The sequence below is a fragment of the Notechis scutatus genome, chromosome 2 (assembly GCF_049901735.1).
Source record: "Notechis scutatus isolate UNSWTSFEM ecotype Mainland chromosome 2, rNotScu1.2, whole genome shotgun sequence".
Classification (NCBI taxonomy): domain Eukaryota; kingdom Metazoa; phylum Chordata; class Lepidosauria; order Squamata; family Elapidae; genus Notechis; species Notechis scutatus.
Window position 1 is genome coordinate 178,218,727 of NC_142010.1, and position 23,463 is coordinate 178,242,189.

The following is a 23,463-nucleotide window of genomic DNA, read 5'->3' on the forward strand; positions in this document are numbered from 1 at the left end:
GCCTACACCCCTTATTAGACTAAAAATGGAAGCCAGCAATCTGTTACCTTTATGGCAGTTACCTTTCCTGGGATTGCTTGAAATTTAACATTGAAGGAACAAAGAATAGAGAAAAGATATACTGTGTATTATGGACTATAAGACGCATTGGACCATAAGACACATCTAGGTTTAGAGGAGGAAAACAAGAAAAAATAATAATTTTTGCCCTCCGCACATCCCGCTTTGCCCTCCCTGGCATCCAGAAGCACTCTGCAGCCCCCAAATGGCCCCGTTTTTGGCCTTTTGAACTCTCTGTGTGTCCTGTTTTTAGCCTCCCTGGCGCCAGGGAGGGCAAAAACGGAAGCCATGGAGGCCTCTGGAGTGCTTCTGGACACTGGAGAGGGCAAAAACGGGAGGTACAGAGGATTTGGGAGGCCAAAAACAGGCACACATTCTCTGAATAAGATGCACAGAATTTTCCACCTACTTTTTTTGGGGGGGGAGGGGAAAGTGCATCTTATAGTCCAAAAAATACAGTCTCAGTCTCTCTCTCTCCCCCCTCTATCTATCTATCTATCTATCTATCTATCTATCTATCTATCTATCTATCTATCTATCTATCTATGGTATTCAGCTTTGTTGGGTATTTTCCCCGTCATTGTAGTGGTGCTTTTAAAGTTGTAGCAACATTTTGGCAGAATCTCATCTGCCATCATCAGGCTTCTGTATGATGGCAGATGAGATTCTGCCAAGCGTGCTACAACTAAAAGCACAACTCAATGACGGGAAATACCACAAACTCATCATTAATGCCCGAAAACTTAAGAAAACATACATACATACATACATACATACATACCGTGTTTCTCCAACAATACGGCCTCCACCAATAGGACGGCCCAGCATGTTTTTGGGCATAAAATCAAATTAAGCCCCTCCCCAAATTTAGGCCTATTTTAAAATATGCAAAATAAGGGGAAGGTCGGGAGACTTGCCGTTAGGAGCGCCCGGCGGGCGGTCGTCGCCACCAGCCATACTAAGGCGATCATGGCCAAGCACAGAGAGCTCCCTACTCCCACCTTTGCTGCAGACACCTTTGGCACCCGCCGCTGTTGCTTTCCCTTCTGCCCATTACGCCGCCACGTTTGGAGCTGCCGCTTCCGTGTTTGGAGTGCCGTCGCCATTTGGAGCTCCAAGCGCGGAAGTGGCAGCTCCAAACATGGCGGCGGGCGATCTTTTTATTTTGGTCCAGCGAAGTTAAGCGAGCAAGAGAGGGAGACTGCGATGCCTCCATCCGAGATGGCAACCTCACTAGTGGATCTGGCAACGTGGCTGGAAGCCCGAATTGGCGGGATACGATGGCAATCTTTTTGGAGCGAGAGGAAAGGGAGAGAAGAGTTGCGGCGTAATTTGCAGGAGGAAGTGGGTGTACCCCACGGCAGGGAGCCCAAGGAAGAAGGGCTGGTAGGCACGGAGCGTCCCGTAGCTCCGGAAGCAGCCTAGAGGCGCGCCGGGAAGAGGCGCAGATGCTGCCTTGTAGTCCCCAAGCCAACTGCGTGCGCCGCCTTTGTTATGTGCGCTCCGCGCTTTGGACATCTCCGTGTGATCGCGACCCTGTCCTTTCCACCTGGCGCCCTTGCTACTTTCTGGCTCTTTAGCAAGGCATCACGGTCTCCCTCTCATGCTCACTCTGAACTTCGCGGACCAAAATAAAAGATCGCCCACCGTCATGTTTGGAGCTTCCGCATTTGGAGCTTCCGCCGCCGTTTGGAGCTCCAAACAGCGGCAGTGCTCCAAACACGAAGCCGGTTGCTAAAGAGCCAGAAAGCAGCAAGGGCGCCAGGTGGAAAGGACAGGGTCGCGATCACACGGAGATGCCCAAAGCGCGGAGCACACATAACTAAAGGCGGCGCACGCAGTTGGCTTGGTGACTACAAGGCAGCATCTGCGCCTCTTCCCGGGCGCGTCTCTAGGCTGCTTCCGGAGCTACGGGACGCTCTCCGTTGCCTACCAGCCCTTCTTCCTTGGGCTCCCTGCCGTGGGGTACACCCACTTCCTCATGCAAATTACGCCCGCAACTCTTCTCTCCCTTTCCTCTCGCTCCAAAAGATCGCCATCGTATCCCGCCGATTCGGGCTTCCAGCCACGTTGTGATCCACTAGTGAGGTTGCCATCTCGGATGGAGGCATCGCAGTCTCCCTCTCTTGCTCGCTTTGAACTTCGCGGACCAAAATAAAGATCGCCCGCCGTCATGTTTGGAGCTGCCACTTCCGCGTTTGGAGCTCCAAATGGCGACGGCACTCCAAACACGGAAGCGGCAGCTCAAACGTGGCGGCGTAATGGGCAGAAGGGAAAGCAACGGTGGCGGGTGCCAAAGGTGTCTGCAGCAAAGGTGGGAGTAGGGAGCTCTCTGTGCTTGGCCATAAAAAAATAAGGCCCGGCCTTATTATGTGAGAAACACGGTACATACATACATACATATATACATATACATATATATGCGCTAGTGATACTCTGAGCAAAGATTATGCGCACTCCAATGTGAACTTCTTAACAAACCAAGAGACCCAGCAATAGCATTTAGGCTGCTTTGCAATTGACACTGATGTCCTATTACCCGTAAATAAAATACATGCTGTTCTTTTTAGGGCTTCTCATTAAGTAATAAACCTCATTAGTAGCATTGAATGGTGTTGGGATGCTTGAATCTCAGCCTTTTGCAGTTGTTGCAACATAAAACTGCTGAATTAACTTCTTGCTGCCCTCGTTTTGCTGAGTACATTTTGTTTAGTGCGGTTTGCTTTCACCCCAGAAGCTTCTCAGCTCAAGAACTAATAACATGGACTAGTACTTAATGGCAGGGAGAGAATATGCTTTGTCTTAAGCAGTTTGGTTTGTGGCCTGACAGACAAAGGTTCTTCTGGGAAACATGTATCTTGACTTTGAAGTTTCCTTCTGTGAACAGTTTCTTTTAATACCATGGGGTTTTCAAATTATGTTCTTCTTTAGCTATCTATCTATATATACACACATTCAGTATGTTCTTGTGGGCTGCCTGGAGATGCTGGGGGATGTCTGTGGGTGGTGGTGATCATGGTAGGAAGGAGATAAAGAGGAAATTGCCAGCTTTGCCTCCTTCCCATTTTCATAAACAGAAGAACAACTTGGAATCTGAATCTATGGGTTGCTAGTTTTGTCACAAATAATTGACAAGCTTAGATTTATCCCAAGCTGCTGAAGCCGGAATGTAGATACAGCGAGATACGCTTAGAATAGTCTTTGTGTATAAAAGGCTGCTGATTGGGGACTTAAATAGTTATGATTCACAATGTTCTAACTTTAGCAATTAGAAAGAGACCAAGGTCAATGGACATCTTCAATCCCTGCCTCTCCGCAAGAATGTCATGGTAAGAAGTAAGACGGAAATTCACCCGATCACATCCCTCTACAAGGGGAGCATCATAATGTTCACAACAGAATAAGTGAAGATTATGTGGGTTGAAACAAATATAGATAACTGGCTTATGACCTGTCCCTTTATTCTATCTTGGGAAAACTCATTTCCTAATTTTTATCTCTGATGTCAGGGTCTTTTTCTTTTTCTTTAATTCATGTGATCAAGTTTAGAAAGCAGTGATTGTCTAAAAATTGGATAAATATATAATGAACAAGGGAATAAATGATGGTATGTTGTTACAAGCGTTCATTGTAAATAATGTCATTATTCAGGCAAATCATTATCAAGGGAAAAATATTCATGTTGAATATGGTTTCATACAAAGCAGTTTTTCTAAATTCATATGCATTAATGTTCTTTGGCTTTAATGTTAGCAATTTACACATATTTTGGTTGCCTGATTCGTTTATATGGGATTTAACCTGCTGCCAAGAAAAATAATGAAGTGTGTTTTCTTTTACATACATTGAGGATTATCAGTGTAGTCTTTGCTACACAATATACTAGCACCACTAGATGGCATTCAAGAATCTCCAAATTTCTAGTTTTTGTATTAAATATTGGTCCAGATTCCATGAGTTGTACAAATATTACAAAATCTCACTGTTAGTACATTAGGTTTCATAAACTCTGGTCTATTTTAAAAAACGAATCGTATAATTCTTTTTGGTATCTCTAACATCAATGAAAATTTTAAAAAATCCCCTTCATCTCAATATGTTGCTGATCCTTGACATAGTTAATCTCTAGAAAATGGCCTGTGAAGCAACTTTTGGTTTGGAACGATTTTGTGTGAATTGAGAAATCAATCCAATTCGGATTCCATAGATATTCCATAGCTATTGTTGGTGCCAATTGATGCATTTTAATTACTTTTAACATGTGCCATTGTGTATACAAGCCAAATGACTTAAGGTTAGCTTGTCTTATTCCATCAAGGGACTAAATCACTTGAGGAGAAGGAAGAAGAAAGTACATAGAGATTTTCCTAAATATTTGAAATATTAATTTCTCTGTATTGTTGTGTTGAAAGTCCCTGTTCCCTTCATATAGTTAATTATCTTGAGAAGACAGAGCTGCACAAAGCTTTAGGACTTTATGAGGAGCAGCTTTTGCATTGTTAAAGCAACCATGTGCTTTTCTAGGCTGGTGCAGCTGTTTCAAAAGCTGCCCCCAAGTTCTCTCTGCATGCATATAGCACATCCTTTAAAGTAGAGGTGGGGAACGATCTCCCCTTTATGACTTGTTGACTTCAACTCCCAGAATTCCTGAGCCAGCATGGCTGGCTCGGGAATTCTGGGAGTTGAAGTATACAAATCATTAAAAGGGCCATCATTCCCCAACCCTGTTTTAAACAAGAGAAAGAACACTAAAAGTGCACAAGTGAAAAATATTAATTCCATCCTAAGTCTCCACATTTGAAGCTTCTTCAATGACGTGACTCATAAGTGACTTTGTAACTAGTGACATCTAATGGTAAATTCTTAGAACTATCACCTCACAATCAGCAAATAAGTAGTTCTTTTATCTACAGTTTCTTGTATATTAATTTCCTTAAGACTACAGTATAAAACTGAATATGCCAGGCCATCTGTAAAGCTAGTTTCCAATAAAAGAAAGTATAACAATGAGTATAGATTGCAACTCTACATTAATATTGATTTTTAAAAGTCACTGTGATAGGCAGGTGAAAATGGAACTGGATGCTCCCTAATTGATCTTGAACTGAGCTGGTTTAAGTGAGAGGGGTTTTCAATATATACAGCTGTATTGGGCTCAGAAAAGAGTGTAGTAGTCCTAAAGAGAGTAGCAACAGCCAGAGGTTGGCTGTCTCAGAGTAATGTGAATGGTGTAAAAGCAAAAAAGTTATAACTACTTGCTTCTGTGGTGTTGCCTTTGAGAGAACAGTTGGTGTTTGGCTTCAGCAGTGGGGTTTTCAGGCAGATAGGTCCAACCACAGGATAGCTCAAGTCCAGATTAGCCAATGAATCTATTGGACCTGAGGGGATGGTGGGAGGTGGCATGAATTCATAAGCACCATACTGTATTGACTGGCAGGTAGTTTAAGCTAATGGGCTTTTCAAAAGGGGCATGTCCAGTGATGGGATTCAAAAGTTCCCACCACCGGTTCTGTGGATGTGGCTTGGTGGGTGTGGCTGCAGGGGAAGGGTCGTGCGACTTGCGTGCACGCACACACACCAAATGCACGCTTTGTGCATGCGTTAAAACAGTAAAAGCTAAGCTACTGCGCCTCTCAGCTGTTTAGCACAGCAATCCGCTCTGCCACGCCAGCTGAGAGGTTAAAAAGGACCTAGGAACAGGGGTGGGCAGGTGGGCCCAACTGCAGAACATCAGAGAGACTCGGAGTGAACCGGTTCTCTGCCAGCTGATCTTCGGCGCTACCAGTATGCTGGAACTGGGCCGAACCAGTAGAATACCACCACTGGGCATGTCCATCTTTAGGGTAACACAACTACCGTTTGTGAATTAATGGGGAAACCAGGGTTTTAAGCAAGGTTTTATTGTGTGGTGCATTGTATTGTTCAATGTGCAGATCCTTTTGTCAATGCAAAGGCTTATTTCTCCTGAAATGCACTGCCTCCTCCTCCTCCTCTTGCTGCTCCTCCTCCTCCTTCTTCTCTTCCTCTTCTTCCTCTTGCAGCTGCTTCTATCTTGGCAGTTACTGTAGAGGAGAGAGCTTGCAAATTTGGTATTGCATTTAGCCCCCAAGCTGCATACACTGGGCCTGACCCCCAATTAAGTGCATGGGCCACTTTTTAGAAGAGTATTTTATTACAAGAATTTCAAGCTGAATATGGAAAACAATCACTTAAACCAGCTCAATTTCATTTCGTGACTGTTGAAAAGTTACAATAGCACTGAAAAAGATTTGATCGGTAGACATTTGAAATACATTATTTGTAAGGTTTTTTTCAACAGCTTATAAAGATAGTTACAAAGCAGCCCTGCCTTCAAAGTTAGAATCTAAAAATCACAAGAAAAAAGAAAAAGGAATTGGGAATAGAGAGGAAAAAATAACTCCTGGCCATAATGTATAATAGTTGAAAAAAAGGAGCCAAAAGTCAGTAACTTGTTGGGTAGTTTTTTGTTACTCAAGTGATATCATCTTTCTTCTCATTCTTTCTTACCTACTTCTTTTCGTTTATGCATCTTGCCACAGTTGTATCTTTACAATTAATGCTTTAAATTAGAGGTGGGGAACTATGGGCCCTTTAGGACTTGTGGACTTCAACTCCCAGAATTCCTGAACCAGCTCAGGAATTCTGGAAGTTGAAGTCCACAAGTCATAAAAGGGCCACAGTTCCCCACCCCTGCTTTAAATGAAAAACAAAAAAATCTAAAGCTTATTTAATTAGATGATGCTATTCCTGGGTAAAAGGGAATTATTAGCTGGCCCAAATACCAGGATCGTTTGGAAGTTCAAACTTACAGGGGAATGGATTCCAAAATGGGGCAAAACAAAAAGGTATAGAATTTGCAGAGACCAGTATGGTGGAGGCAGAAAAGAACTGAGTGAGTTTATTGATTACAAATATTAGTGGAGAAGATGGAAGAAAACTGGGGAAATGGCATGAAGTCGTCTAAAAGAAAGATAGTAGAGCTCAATTTCAGAAAGGCAGCAGTTGATATTGTGACATTTTGCTATAATTTTGAATGTACTGAACCTTTCTGCACTGAGGGAAAAGCTGAAGCGTTTATGATGTCTCTTCTCCCAACCGTGAATTTTTCCTTAAAACTAATATGCTTTTCACTCAAGTAGACTTATCAGACTTACTTAATTTTGTTTTGTTTGGTAAACTGTTTTACAGTATAGTACAAAATAGTTTCATTCCTTTTCCAGTAAGGAATAAAAGGAATTTTGTGAAGGGTAGCACTTGAAAAATGGAAGCAGAACTGTATTTTGTTTTCTATATTGGATTCCTATTGCTGTTCCTTTCCCTCCCCACTGAATTGTTTTTATGCATCTGTATGTCCTTTTCCTATTTCTTATTTGTGCTTGAATTTTGTGTCCCAAATTCCATATATGACTTAGAGATCTATCTATATCTTATATATATTAGTTTTCATATACATATTACTATATACATACTATATTATATACATACATATATGTATGAAGGCTAGGTATCCACTATATAAGTTCCCCAGACATAAAATTTGGAAAGTATGTAGTAAGAGATAAAGCTAACATTTTAAAAAAGCCTATAAGGAGCAGTAATAGTTAAATGAATGTTTAAGTTGCCCGGTATCCTAAGATAACAGATATTGAAACTTAATTTATTGAAAGTGTGATATTTAAGCATCCTGTAGCCTCATACTATTATTTCTTATCATTTATGTTTAAGAAGTTTTTTAATTTGGGAATTTGTTTCATGCTTGCATAGTTGGCATACTTTTGCTCTAAGCATCTTCGGGAGACTGAACCTTTTCCTCCTGATTGTTTAGGTATCTTATATTTTATTGCCCACATGATCTACTCTACCGCAGTTTATGTTTTACACCTATACGACTGATGATTGCAGGAATGAAGGAAGTGACAAGAACATGGAAGATAACAGGTGGAATTGTTCACGCACATAAACGCTTTGCAGACGCCTGGCTAATCATGATAGGAGTCGGTTGGGCCAGAGGTAATACATGAAACCTCTCTGTTCTGAAACTAATTTTTGATCTGTTCTTTACTTGCTTTTATGGAGGGTGTCTGCGACCATTTGGAGAAGAAAGGCTGACTTCATACAAAACTGCTCAGGGTTATTTATTTTCGGCTTCTCAGCCCTCTGAAAATTGCTAATTAGAAATAAATTCCTTTTATAGGAAGCATCAACATGTCCAGAGAAGCAATGTTAGTTTTATGGTGCTATTTCATAGCCTTTTGATAAAATCTGCTGCAATGGTTAACATTGCTGACCTGTAGAAACAAGTTTTCTCTATCTCAAATCCAGGGTTACAGTTTGCTTCCCCCCCACCCCGTCTTATTTTCCTTTCAGTTATGTTGGATAGTTTCCCTACGTCTTTTAATTTGATTAAATCCTTTTTCTTAATTTTCTCTTTTTCATATACATTTTACTTCACATTTATATCTCAATATAAATAAGTTGAAGAACTTAAAGCCGAGAACCTTTTCACATATCTGGTGTTAGGCCTTTGCATTTAAACTGAATGTTCAGCAGAAAGTTCTGCCTAGTAAATGTGTGTAAAATTAACTGGTATGTGGGCATACTACCTGGGTTAAGCTATTTTTTTAAAGTATTTTTTTTTATTATTTTAAAACAAGCAACAGAAAAGTGAGCATAATATATAAATGAAGTTATAATTAAAATAATATATAATATTGTGTGTGTGTTTACACAGTCTAGCCACACTAGATTCAAAGTTCTTCATTTTATATCTAGTCATTTCTGACATACTGAGAGGAACTGAGGAAAGCTCTCCAAATATCTGCTACAGCTTCCTGTCTGAAGCAATTTCTACTCATTATTGTATTCTCTAACCAAATGGGGCCATATAGGATTAGGATACAGGCCAGCCTGGGCAGTTGCATTTGATAAGCTGATCACAGGGAGGATTTTATACTTTATTGGGTGCAAAATTGGGCTGGATGGATTATTTTTATACTCTGAAGTCACTTTTTTTTCATTGAAAATGAAAGCTGGAAAAGAAAGGGTTCATAATGGTGTCCATTGGGAATGGGCTCTGTGACATAAAATAGCCTGTTGACCTGTCTTGCCTATTGGATTATAACAGGGTTGAGAAAAGTTCAGTCCTTCTGTGGCCTCCTTTCAAGTTCTTAATTTGTGCGCATTGGTCTCATGTTATAAGCAATTAGTTCTCCTTATTTGCACCAAGCAAGTTATAGCCCTGTCTTCTTTTAAAGCTTACTGATTTCTTACAGTAAGTATAAGGCCATTACAGATTCTAGACTTCAGAGTGAAGCTGCTGCTTCCTTTTTTTTTCTAATAAAGATTAAACCTTTCCATCTCAGAATAGGATACTTTCTAAAGAGTCTCAATTTGAGGATCCAATTTCAATAACTGTAAAATAGGTCATTTCATTTCTTCCTATAACTTAGAGGGCCCTATCTTGTGCTTCTGAAAGTAATGTGATGGATTTGTAGTTTTCTTAACTAGAAGTGGGATTGAGTGTCTAAGATCTTTTGAACCAATTTAAGCATGTAATAATTTGTATTGAATTACAGGAGCTGGTGGCGGTCTAATATCCAACTTTGAACAGTTGGTGAGAGGTATATGGAAGCCTGAAACTAATGAACTGCTGAAGATGTCATAGTAAGTCAGTGAAAAGCACATAACAATTGGCAGTTCTGGGAACATTTCTTCCCCTCATTGGAAGATCTGTATAAGTAGCTCTTCAGTAATGTAACTTTAAGCAGTATTATAACATGATTTTTTTCTAATTTTTTTCCCTTAGAGAGGATATTTCTCCACACTAATTTGGTATCTGAAAAACCCTTTAAGCACGTGACATTGAAACTTGGCATATTGCAGAACACTGTGACGTCCTTATAACTTTGTAAAAATTGAATAGTGATGGAGCCAGATAATCCAGGAATCTCAGGGACATCAACAGTGGAGTTTGGGGGAGAGTGTGTATAACTGAATTCTATTAAATCATTTAGTGACAATGAGGTTCTCATTATAACATAAGACTATAAAAATGTGCTCCTTTATTTACTAAATCAAAATCTTGCTGTCATATAAACAGACTGCATCTAGCAACCTAGCAGAATTCTGCATTTACTGGAAAATGGGCAAATTTGCACCCTCAAATAATTATCCCCAAAATCTTTGTACTGCTCTTCAAACAGATATGAATAACGATGATAGCCAGATACTTTGGCCCAGTTCTTGAATTAAGTGGATGTCTTATAATACATTCTTTAGGTTGTATATTGTGGAGAATGTTGGTGCTGGCAAACACATTTTTCCTAGAATATAACAACAGAAGAATAGCTGCAATAGCTAAGATCCAGCAAAGCTCATTTTAGCCCACCCTTTTGGTTCTCATCCTGCCAACCAAATGCCTCTGAAGGGAGCCAGAAAGATATCCCTCTCCCATCATTGCTCTTTTGCAATCTGGAGGCATGCTGTTCCTCCTGTGGGGCAACATGGAGATTTCAAGATCACCAGCCCTTGAAGGATCTTTCTTTCAAGAATTCCTCTACCCCAGGAGTATCAAATTTTGGCTGGGGAATTCTGGGAGTTGAAGTCCACAAGTCTTAAAGTTGTCAAGGTTGGACACCTCTGCTTTATCTCCTTTTAAAGTCATCCAAATTAATGGTTCTTCCTACATCTTGTGGGCCTGCATTTCCCAGAATTAATTGTGTGGTGTGTAAAGTGTCTCCGTTCATCTGTTTTAAATCTTCCAATTAACTTTTTGCGTCGCAGTACTGGTGTTTTTAAGAGAAGAAAATAATTTCTCCCTGTCCATTTTTCCCACACTCTGCATGACTGTAAACCTCAAATACATCCCTCATTGATCACCTTTTTCCAAATTGAAGGCTAACATTCTACCCTTTTACTGAAGAAAGTTGTTAAGAGTCCCCTAATCATTTTGATAATATTCCTTTTCACATTTTCCAGCTTCATTATATTATTGTTTTCATTGTGATGATAGAGCTGTACCCAGACATGCAGGGCATGTTTTTCTAGTGAAATGTATAAAGCTCAAATTCCATCCATGGACAGCTGAATTTAGATGTGTTTTTTTTGCCCCAGTAGGCTTCATTTTAGAATTATGTAAATTAAAGTGATATGCCATTTAGCTAACCATTTCCCCAGTTTAACGGAACATTTCTGAAACTCTTTTTACAGACACTCTTGCTTTTTACCACTCTGAATGGTTTAGTGTCACCTACAAATTTAGATGGTTCACTCTAAATGAAAAACTGTTATGAATAAGTTAAAAACTCAAATCTCGGAGACTTAACTTATTATCCCCCATTTAGAAATGTGTCCATTTTATTGTATTCTTTTGCTCTTCTAAAGTCAGTTTTTAAAAAGACTTATTGACAAGGAATTTTGTAAAAAGCCTTTGAAAATACAAGTACAGTGTCCATCCTGTTGAAAGCTCTTCAATAGGTTGATGAAGCAGGATTTATCCTTGCCAATTCTTTAACAAGGCTTGTCCTTCCATATTCATAGGTTGTTCATCTTTTTTAAAATTGTACCCATTTGCATAAAGCAGATGTTAAACTAATTGGCCTATAATCTGCAGGATGTCCTCTGTCCTGTTACTTTACATATAATTGCTCAAATTTTACATTTGAGTTTTTAACTAGCTCTCATTGTTATGCAATGTAGTCTCTCAAATTGTCCCATAATATTTTCTCTTGTTACTGCATTTCAGATATTAGGTTGTTTTCTCCTTGAAAAAAGTCAGTCCGCATTCAGATATCTATCTGCCTAACCTCTGTGCTTGCTTATTTTTTATTATATTTGTCCACTTGGAAGACATACTCATTTCTTGTAGAATGTGCAGGTCATTGAATTTGCTAGTTTCTGCTGTGCTTTTTTAAAATTCAAAATTAGCCGCTTCTGTACATGCTTCCGTAAATACAGAGACAAAGAATTCATTTAGCTTCTTGGTAATTACTGTCTCTTCTCTGAGGATACATTTCCTTCCTTTATCATTTAATATCTGACGGCCTTCCTGGTTTTTTTTTTTTTTTGCTTCAAATATTTCTAAAGATGATCTTATTCCCCCCTTCCCTTTTTTGTCATATATCTTTCAAATGCTTCCTCTTCTTTCTCCTTATCACATTTTCTGCCAGAATATCTGCTCCAAGTCAATAGAATGTTAGATGATTTCTCCAACTTGTCTGCCCATCCACCTGTCCACAGCTAATAATTTTCCAGAAGATGAACAGAATGGGTTAAAATGTGCTATGGTGAAAAAATATATATAGCAGAAAAAGAAATTCACTTCAAGATGACCTGGATCCAGCTAGAGATGTGGAGAAATTCTCCTCCAAAATATCCTACTTGGGAGTTGGGTAACTGCTTCCTCTTGGTTATGTAATCCAGATCTGAAATTGTATAGTCCATCCCAAAGCAAACATACATAGAAGCATGCAGTGTAGTAATCCAAGAGAGAGCAGAAAACACACACACACATACACACAACACACACACACACACACACACGGCATCTTGTGACATGGGATAAGTTATAGACATTTCCTATGGCCACTGCTGGTGAAGAAATTAGAAAAAACATTCAGAAGCCAATCCTTGCATGTGTCAATTATATCGTGCAGCAGATCGTGGTCACTACTTAGGATTAAGACCTAGGGTTGCTTCTCCTTGGTCAGCTCAGGTAATTTATTCTAAGACAGAATTATTTAGGATATATAAAAATCATGACTTGAAAACATAGCCAGTCTATGTAAAGGAATTCGTCATTATTACAAGAATGTCTCTTATGCATGGCCTCCTTATTTATATAAATATCTCAAAATTGTCCTTAGTATTTTGATACCATACCTATGAATCTATCCCTAAATCTAATTTACACTTGAGATCAGATAATTGCCAGACTAGTTCATTGAATGTTTTTTCCTCAGGAATGCTTTCTCCAAGGAACAAGTATAAGACTGCAGTTAGAAAACCATCACCATGAACTTTATTTTAACATTGCCTATTTTGCTAAGAAGAGGAGATGATGTGATTGCTTTCTCCAAAAGTATTTATACAACTACTACTTTAAAGCTTTAAGATTATAAAACTGGTCCAGCACTGATTACAGTAATAAGAATATTGTAGGCCACGAAGCAGCCCAGTTTGAATTTCTGTGGGCAAAATCCAGATAGACAGAGCCTGCTATGAGTAGAACCACTCTCTGTATTCAGCTTATCTTCCGGTCATCCAGTTATCTTTCCCCACAACTATATTACTCCACTTAGAGGGTCATGTCTTCTACTCAATTCTGTTTTTTATTCAGTTCTATTTTAATCAAAGCCTGGGGTCTAGACTGCAATGCTAATAAGTACACTGACATTCTTAGAAAGTAGCAGGGAAGAAGTCATAGGCTGGATGTGGTCTTGATCCATACAAGATGATTTAGGGATTTTAGTAGTAACTAAACTCGGAATAGATGGTAGCTTTTTAACCAAGTTCCACTCATTCTGTGTGTGTGTGTGTGTGTGTGTGTGTGTGTGTAATTTGCAGATCTTTTTCTGCTGGAAGGACAGTGTTTCTTTTAGCAATAGCTGCTGTTCTTTCTCAGTTTGCAGAACCAGTGACAAGTGCCTTTCATTTTCTGTTCTATATTGAGACAGAGCCAATTTCATCTGGTAGATAAAGTGCTGGATTAGAAGCCATAAGACTGAGTTCTGATTCTGCCTTAGGCACAGCCTGGTGCCTCTCAATCCTAGAAGAAAGTACTAGCAAGCCACTTCTGAACATGCTGTCAAGAAAAGTGCAGGGGCTTGTCATCAGGAATCAGAGTTTGACTTGATGGATCACAACAGAAATAAGTGATTAGTATCAGATCCTGATTAGGAAATTGGATGAAACCACAGTTACTAATTCAGTTATTTTTGAGAATGTATTTCTTCTGTTTCTTGTCCATTCTAGTGAATTCTCAAAGCGGCTAACAAAATTAAAATATAAAAGGTTAAAGGCTTAAAATATTAAATATAATTCACTTTATATTGAAGTAGTATCAATTTGATGTTTTAATATGGAAAAAGAGATGCATCTTTAGAAACTTTTTTTTCCTGAACACCAAGAGAGTGAGGGCCAAACACAATTCCCACAAAAGCTCTACAAGAGAAGTACTACACAGCCTCTGCTGTCTACCAGGTCTCTCAGAAGAGGTGCATCTTCAGAAAGACCTCCCTTGAAGAGCTAAGCTGATGACTAAGTTCACAGTGGGAGAGATTGGCCTTGAGCTATTTACCACTTGGAAGGTTAATACTGGAGCAACTTCTTAAGTTGTGCTTGATAAACAAATGTGAAAAATCCAGATCTTTCAGTACAGACGGTAAGTGTCGTCCCCATCCCCCCCACTTTTTTTTTTTTTTTGCATTAATCCCTGGTAGAAGCATCAAAGCTATCATCTGAGTGCAAGGAGGAAGCAAGACCGTAAGGCTTATGAAATCAGATCATCACCTTTGAACAAGTCTTTTCCGCGGATTGCTTTTGGAGTTTAGTGTTAAGCTGTTCCTATATATCAGTGATTCCTTTTCAACGGGTGTTGGCAGGGAGTCTGCAAGGAGAAGATTATTGGAACAATACAATCTTCCTTTTGACCCACTTTATCGATGGAGGTCATTTTTGCATAAGGAATAACCTTCACTCCCTCATATTGGTGAAATATCTATGTAAGTTTCACTTTGGGGGTAAGAATTGCAAGGGGTGGTGAAGATGATCTGTCCCTCAATTCTGAACCTCTTGCCAAGGCCTGTACTTTTTAGTACTCCGGCTTTATCTTTTGCCATCCACCAGCATTTCACTTTGTAGCGATGGAGATGGAGAAGGTCCAGGTCCAACTTCAAAACAATATTAAGAATAATTGAGAATAAGACTTCACTGAGTAAGCTAAGAGGAACTTGGCAGCAGAGTTCAGCAGGGAGATTTAAGAAGGGGAATCTTTAATCTCAAATCTCTTTTCTAACTTGACAGCTGGTGCTTAGCTAACTTCAGAAGAGAGCTAGGAAAAAAACCGACCCTATTTGGTGGTTCCTTAATAAACAGAAGTGAAGAAGAATGCCCATGGTTTACAGGCACGACCTAGAATGCTTGTGTCATGTTAGTGTATTGCCTTGAAATAAAAATTGGCATAGATTTGCAACAAGTGCAAGAAGAGCATAATTTTGTTTGAAGAAAATACACGAATATTCAATCAATGAATTGCCATATTTTAACTTATAAACTTACCATTATTCTTCCCTGCTAATCCATTTGGGGAACAAATTGCACTGTCAAGAGCAGCTACAACGGTATCAGCATGACTTTGACGCTCTAGAAACAGGATTCAAAAACTGGGCACCCCAGAGATGTTTTTATACTTTCAGGCTATGTAAAAAGCTAGAAAGGGGAAAAAAGGAATACTGCTGGAGTATTACTAGCTTTGGAAATTATGCAGATGGGAGCCATCTGGTTACTGGTACCATGGTCTGAATTATCTGGATGATGGATTGCTGGCACAAAACGGATTGCATCTCACCAAAACCCTTTACTATAGACCTCCAATGAAGATTTGAACGAAATGGGAATGCTGCTGTAATGGGACCTATTAAACCACTCAGTGAAATATAATTCAGAACATAAAAGTTAATGTTCTTTGTACATTAATGCTCAGAGTGTGGAAGATACACAAGATGAACATAATTCTTATTATAGGAAATGTGATTCCATAGGTATAAGAGTCCTGGTGGAATGAGTACCAGGATTGCAGTACAGTGGCTGAAGGACGCAATTTGATCAAAGGAACAGAAGCAATAGAAAGGAAGGAGAAGTTAAAAGTATCTATTTCTACTAAGAAATTTAAAAAGAACCTGATGATGGAGGTAGTCTCAAATTATGACCACAACAGGGACCAGAATTTCTGTCGCTAAGAAAAGCAGTTAATTGAGTGTCACCTAATTTTATTACTTTTTTTTTTTTGCTGTGATTGTGAAGTGGATCACTGCCCTTAAGTGATTGATGGAGTCATGAAGGGAATTCAGTTTCTCCCGTTGACTTTGCTTGTCAGAAGCTGGCTGGGAAGATTACAAATGGGGACCCCATGATCCTGGGACACTGCAACTTTAGTAAATATATGCCAGTTGCCAAGTGCCCAAATTTTGATCATGTGACCACAGGGAATGCTGTGTGAGGATTGGCTGTAAATTTGTTTTTTCAGTGCTGTTGTAACTTCCAAAGATTGCTAAACAAATGGTTGTATGTTGAGGATTAAGAGAGACTGGACCAGTCCCATAACTGGCTAATAAATAACTAAGAAAAGTGGAGAGTTGGATAGAGAAGCAGAACAAGATTGACAGAATCCTGGTGAGGAAATTTTTATTGGGATCTTGGAATCCTAGGGGACAATCACTTAAATATGAGCCAGCAATGTGGTGCAGCTGCCAAAAAAGCCAACACAGTCCTAAGCTGCATTAACAGAGGAATAAAACCAAGATCATGTAAAGTGTTAATACCGCTTTATAATGCCTTGGTCAAACCATACTTGGAATACTGCATCAAGTTTGGTTGCCACAAGGTAAAGATGTTGAGACTCTAGAATGAGTGCAGTAAAGAGCAACAAAGATGATTAGGGGACCGGAGGCTAAAAAAGAACGGTTGCTGGAACTGGGTATGTCTAGTTTAATGAAAAGAAAGACTAGGGGGAGACATGATAGCAGTGTTCCAATATCTCAGGGGCTGCCACAAAGAAGAGGGAATCAAGCTATTCTCCAAAGCACCTGGGTGTAGGGCAAGAAGCAATGGGTGGAAACTTAAGGAGAGAAGCAACCTAGAACTAAGGAGGAATTTCCTGACTGTTAGAACAATTAATCAGTGGAACAACTTGCCTCCAGAAGTTGTGAAGAGATTGGACAATAATTTGTCTGAAATGATATAAGGTTTCCTGCCTGAGCAGGGGCTGGACTAGAAGACCTCCAAGGTCCCTTCCAACTCTTGTCATTCTGTACTCTGCGAATTTACTTTGAGTATAAATTTTAAGGGCCAGATAAATTGCAACCTAAAGTACTAAAGAAACTTGCTGCTGGACCGGTAAATCCCTTTATGCATTATCATTAAGAAACTGAAGAATGGGTGAAATGCCAGTTGATAGGAGAAGAGGAAATCTTTTCTGTTGATATCTTCAAAAGAATAAAAAGTATCAGGGAGTCTACACACTAGTTGGCCAGACTCACCATATTTTATTTTTATATTGGGTAAGCCTCTTAAAGGAGAGAATGCCGTAGACATTTGGTATGATAATTAACTGGATCAATATAGCTGGCTTAGAAATTGTATTTGAAGCCTGCTTAGCAATGCTTCCTCATCAGACTAGACTACCAAGTGAGAGGCCACAAGGTTCACCATTGGGCCTTACATTCCTTGTTACTATTAATGACTTGGCTAAAGAGGTGGAAGGAAAGCTAATCAGTTCTGTGGGTTGTACAAAACTGGATAGGATGACTCATGCTTCCAAAATAAAATTAATAATGAGCTGAGTTAGAGAAATGGGAAGAAAATAAGAACATGAAATTTAAGAAGTGCATTCACAGCTGCTTTGCTGTGCTTTCCTCCAGTTCGATGTTGATGGAAACTACACCACACTTAGAAGTGCTGCGGTCTGCAGAGTTTGTATGTGAAGTGGCATGTAGTGAGGAAGTGGATCCTCAGGAGGGAGGGGTGCAGTCCAGGGGAGTAACAGGCAACTCAGCTCAGATATCCTATATGAGAGAAAGAGGGTGAAGACAGCCCTTCCCTAATAGTTCTCAGAGTATACTGTGTATGCAGAGATAGTAGAGTTCTCAGTCTGGCAAGGTCTTTTGTCTATAGGTGTGAAACAATAAATAACTCAATTTGGAAGAATTACCACATACCATTCTTGGGTTTTGGCTTGATAACATGTAAGATGCTGTAAGATTCAGTTTCCCCTGACAGAAATTTTTAAAATTGCTAACATAAGGAAAACCCACTACCAGATACCATTCAGAATGTGAGTCAGAGTGGCATTGTAAGGTCTGAATACTCTATCCCAGTGATCCCCAACCTTTTGACGCGCGCCCGGTACCGGCATCAGCTGGGCGCCGCGCCCGTTACCGGCATCAACTGGGCGCCGCCATCTTTTTGACGAAAAAGTGCTTCTGGTGACCTCACCGGAAGCACTTTTTTCAAATGATGGCGCCAGCGCTCCGGTGAGCTTTTTGGGTAGAAATGGCTTTCTACCCGGAAAAGCTCACCGGAGGCTGAGGCCGCCATCTTTTTGATGAAAAAGTGCTTCCGGTGAGCTTTCTACCCGAAAAGCTCACCGGAAGCACTTTTACCAAAAAGATGGCGGCGCCCAGCAACCATGCCCGGTAAGACCCCTGCTCTATCCAATCGTGTTCTTCTATTGTTTTCCAAAGGACTAATGATCCATCACCCTAACAACTACTCTCTTAATTTTAACATAATAGTTGCTTGGAGTTGTGCAATCCAGAAGTGCAACCCATGTGGTGTTTTTTTTAGAGTCAGAGTTCAAGAAAGAGATTCTGATATTCATGAGAGATATTGGGCATATCCTCACAATTTCTCCAGAACAAATAGTTAATCTGCCAACTAGCTGATCTAGTGATCATTAGATTTGATTTATTCTCCATAGCACCTGAGGGCAGGACAAGAAGCATATTAGAGGTAGATTCAATTTGGAAATGAGGCATTTCCTGATGGTGAGAACAATTAATCAATGGGATAGCTTGCTTCCTAGAGCTGTGGGTGTTCCATCATTGAAGGTTTTCAAGAAAAAAATAGACAACCATTTGTCCAGGATGATGTAAGGACTCCTGCCTTGGGCAGGGTATTGGACTGAAACAGGGTCTAAGAAATGGTGATCCAAGAACCTTATCTGAAACTAAGTTCAGTGAAGAAGGATTGAAGGATCTGGATTGAATATTCAGCCATGAGAAGACTGAGGGGAAAGTATTGTACGGTAGTCTTATTCATTTTACTTTATTCTATTGAATTTGAAATCTCTATTATTCTGAGCAGCTTACAATTAAAAGAAAAAAAAAGTAAAGGAAAAAGAAACTACAGCTGACTGGAAGACCAACTCTATAATAGATTTAAGTCACAGGAAGGCACATTCTAATGGAAGGCTAATGGCAAGAACAATTTGACAGTAGAAGCTGTTACCTAGAGAAATGGTGGACTCCCTCTCTTTGGATGAGAGGCGGGTGAGCCAGTGGTCACAGCTACTTGATTTTCAATTCTTGTTCAGAGCTGGGAGTTGGCTTCTGTGGCTAAATGGCTCCTTCTAACTTTTACAGGAGTGATATTAATGTGCTGTGAGAAACCCATTCCTAGCACACAGGGCATACTGCTTGAGTTGCAGCATCCAGCTTGGCCTCACAGAAGCAAAATTGAGAACATTAAATTGCTTCCACTTTTATTTCTGCCATAGGAAGTCAGAGCTGTAACTGGCTGGCCGGCCACAGCCTACTGCTGGAAGAGGTAAATGAACTCACGGTGGGCATTTTAAGGTCCCCTTGCCCTGTCTGTCTGACTTCCTGACGAGCTTTTTTGTGGAAATGATTATTTTGAAAACAGGGCTGTGACTTCCAGTGTGATAAAAGCAGCAGGGGCATTGAAGCACTTAGGCACCCTGCTTCCATGGCACTATCCTTGGTAATAAAGAATGACAAGAGAGAAACAGAGAAATTCAAGCAGATTTGTTGCCAGGTAGAGAAGAAAAGAATACAGTATGCTTGGGCGTATGAGCTGAATCCTTCAGCTATGATGAAAATTATAATTTCTGTCAGTTTAATTTACCACAGATGTGTGGTTTTTTTTCTGTTTTAAAAATATATGCTGGCCAAGAAAAAACAGCTTTAAATATTTACAGGCAACCATGTAAAGCTGATGAAAAAATAAATATTTATAAAGAGCTCATTTTGTTGCAATATTGTGGAATCTAGACATTGTTTTATGGATTTTCTTTTTTGTTGACGTATTGTTTTTATTTGCAACGTTGTTGGTATGTGTGTATGTGCTATTTGATGTAGATGGCTCAGAGTTGCAATTATGCGAGTTGGGTAGCTATATACTGTAATTCTAATAAACACAACAAATTTAATAGGATGTTAAAAAGAATTTTACCTCATGCAGATACAGAACCCAGCAATTTAGTGTTGATTTAAATGTAATTCTAAATCATGGATGTGATTGTTAAAGATGTTGCAGAGCCACAGAACCTAGCATGGTTCAAAATAGGTTGGGACTGCTGGATGTTAGTTCCCTATTCCTACTCCAAAGCATGGCATAATCAAGTAAATTGAAACCAAACTCAACACCACATAAACTCATTGAGACAGATGGCAGATTTCTGATATTAAAAAAAAAGTCTAGGATATCTCAGCAAGTGAGTCCTCTTGTATGTTTTAAGACAGTGGCCCCCAACCTCAAGAATTGATTCCATGAAAAATGGCAAAAATTGTGGTCTCAAAATTATAAAATGACAATGTCAGTAGCATATAAAGAAAATTTGTATAAGATGTTTTACAGGTGGCATTTCCCCGACAAGAATAGCAAGAATGTTCAAGAATAAATCCGAAATGTCATCAGATCCCTGGCTCATATTACCATATGTGGTGGACTTGTGAGGAGGCCAGGAAATACTGGACTAGAATTCGCATATGGTTGGAAGAAATGATAAAAAAACATATAGATTTGAAACCAGAGATTTTTCTATTGGGAATCTTACCTGATACATTTAATAAAAACTTAAAGTATTTGATTGTAAATGTGTTAACAGCGGCTAGGATTGTATTTGCTAGAAATTGGAAGAGTGAGAAAATACCATTAGAGGAAGAAATTATTAAGAAAATACTGGAATGTGCTGAAATGAGTAGATTGACATTTGAAATTAGAGAACAAGAAGATAAACAATTCTATGAAGTTTGGGATCTTTTTATCAATGGTTAGATAAAACAATATAATAGAATATATATATATTTTGGTTTTGATAATATTTTTAGAATATTATATTAAGATAGATTTGGTATGATTTTACGATTTGTTATAAATTAACTAAATTATAGTTATCTCAAGAAGTTATTTAGTCAGTTGTTTTAGGATATCTGCTTCCAAGTGATTTATTTACCTCCTTATCTTAATCTGCAAGAGAAGATTCCATAAAAAGTTGTTTTATCATTCCTTTAGGATTTTTTTTACAGTTTCTATTTTTAATATATGTTTTTAAATTATTAAAAATTTATAAAAAAAAAAAAAAAAAACAAAGAAAGAACGGTTCCCCGGGGGGACCGAGGGGGATGGGGGGGGATTCTACCCAATTGATGCACGGCCTGGCGCTCCTCTTCCATCCATGGACCGGGTGTTCTATTCGCCACTGGTGTACTGAATAGAAGTCTCACAAGTAGTATGTATATTATCTAATACTCTACATTTTAAAAGAGGGTTTAAAAAAAAAAACATGAAAGAGAAATTAAAACAACTCCAGTGTATTATTAGAAGAGAGGTCCATGCTGAATTTCCTCTTTTCTTCTTTTATTTCTTAATAGCATAGCATAAGAGAACCAAGCGTCTTAGATGGTAATGCCATATTTTCTTGGGCGTTAAGTGTTATTGGGATCAGTTGGGCCTAACTCCTTGCTGCATTAAAAATTCAACAAACATAATTTGAATTGCCAGCCAGCTAATGAGCATTGGTCCCTATAAACAAGTTAACTGATTAAATGTCTGAAGGAAGCCCTGTTAATGATCCTTGGTGTTAACAGCAATGATGAGTGAATATGTATTTTGAGAATAGAGAATTGGAAAATACACCTTGCCTTTTCTATGTTCCTTTTCCCCCCCAGTCCCGTGAAAGTAAGTTTGATAGGAGCAGTGCTCTTCACAATGCAGTGCAACTTTTATCTTCCAATAACAAAGAACAATCTCATGTTGCTTTATACCATGTTTTTGGTGGTCACAAAGGTAAGTTTTTCTAGTTTCTATGGAAGTGTGTTCAACATATTTTTTATCATGTTACAATAATATCTATTAGGCACATTCATGTGGCAGATATGATAGTTTGAACATTAAATAATAATACTAATATGATCCTTTCCAGCTTTGATTGTATATGTCAGCCTTTTTCAGTCCGGTACCCTCCAGATGTGTTGAACTATAGCTGTCATCATTCTAGTTCACATATATTTTCCGCATCTGTCTTCTATTAGGACCTAAAGAATAAAAGGAAAACCAGTCAGGAACGTGTGAGAAAATCATCACTTCCATAACTTTAATTTGAGACAATTGGGCATTCTAGGGAGTGGTTCACAGATGTATTGTAGGGTTATTGCACACTATTTCTGTTCACTGCCAAACCAACTATATCTCCTCCTAATGGCAATTCATGTGATTGTCATATCTTGGCTTTGTTTTTATCATTAAAACTGGGATCCCTGTGACAACATCTGCTAAAGATTTGGCTAGCTTTTCCGTATGCATGAACAGTGCCCCTCTGTAAATGTACTTTACTTTTGTATTGGACTGTACCACAAGGATTGACCACTTGACCACAAGCCAAGGTTGGACAGAATCCATTTTATGCATATTTCCTTTTGCCAGAATCAGGTCATGTTCCCCACCACCACCCGGTCCCCCTCCAACAGTTATTTATCTTCTTTTCCTTGGAAAGGCAGAACTAATAGGGAAATATTTAAAATTCCTCCTTGGGAAGAAAATACCTTCAATACCAGAATGTATCATTAGCATGTCTGCTTCGTTCATTCCACCAGCTCAACAGAACGTTGAAAAGAAATTATATCAAGGGAGTCAGAACTCTTTGTCTATCAGCAGGATAAATTTTGGAAAACCAAACAGAATGGGCCCCAATTATAGCACTGAGGAAGAAACTGGCAAAAGAAAGACCATTTTTGAAAAGATGACTTGAGAACCCAGGGAAAATTATTCCGGAATTAATTTGTCCAAAATCATTATGGGAGAGGCAAGTGGGCAGTGGCTGAAAATGTTGCTGACTGCTTTAATCTAAACCTTTCTTTTGTCTTTTTCCTAAACAAGTGATCCAGAGTATTCATTGTGCCTTCCAGTGTGCACATATACCCAAATACAAGTTTGTATATCACATAAGGGAAGAGCAAAGGAACACAACCACCCACATTACTTTGTTACACAGGAGAAAATATAGTTTCCTCCTGTGGTTTATTGCTGCCAAAAAGATGGGAAAGAATTCCAGAACTGTACTCTGTGTGCTTTCCCCACTTTGTTTATTAAAACTCTGCTGAATTTCAAGAAAAGGGGGGGTAAAAGTATTATAATAAATACACAGGT

The 23,463-nt window shown here is 39.2% G+C and overlaps 1 protein-coding gene across 3 annotated transcripts in view; it reads left to right on the top strand.

Annotated features, from left to right (window-relative positions):
• The window catches only part of TMEM38B (transmembrane protein 38B), a 35,606-nt gene that overhangs the window by 9,915 nt on the left and 2,228 nt on the right, over positions 1-23,463 (top strand). For all 3 annotated transcript variants that reach the window (XM_026680577.2, XM_026680578.2, XM_087957515.1), the window contains exons 3-5: positions 7,907-8,091; positions 9,657-9,744; positions 21,987-22,104. In XM_026680577.2, coding sequence (XP_026536362.1) covers positions 7,907-8,091; positions 9,657-9,744; positions 21,987-22,104 — 391 coding nt within the window. The remainder of the gene's footprint in view (positions 1-7,906; positions 8,092-9,656; positions 9,745-21,986; positions 22,105-23,463) is intronic.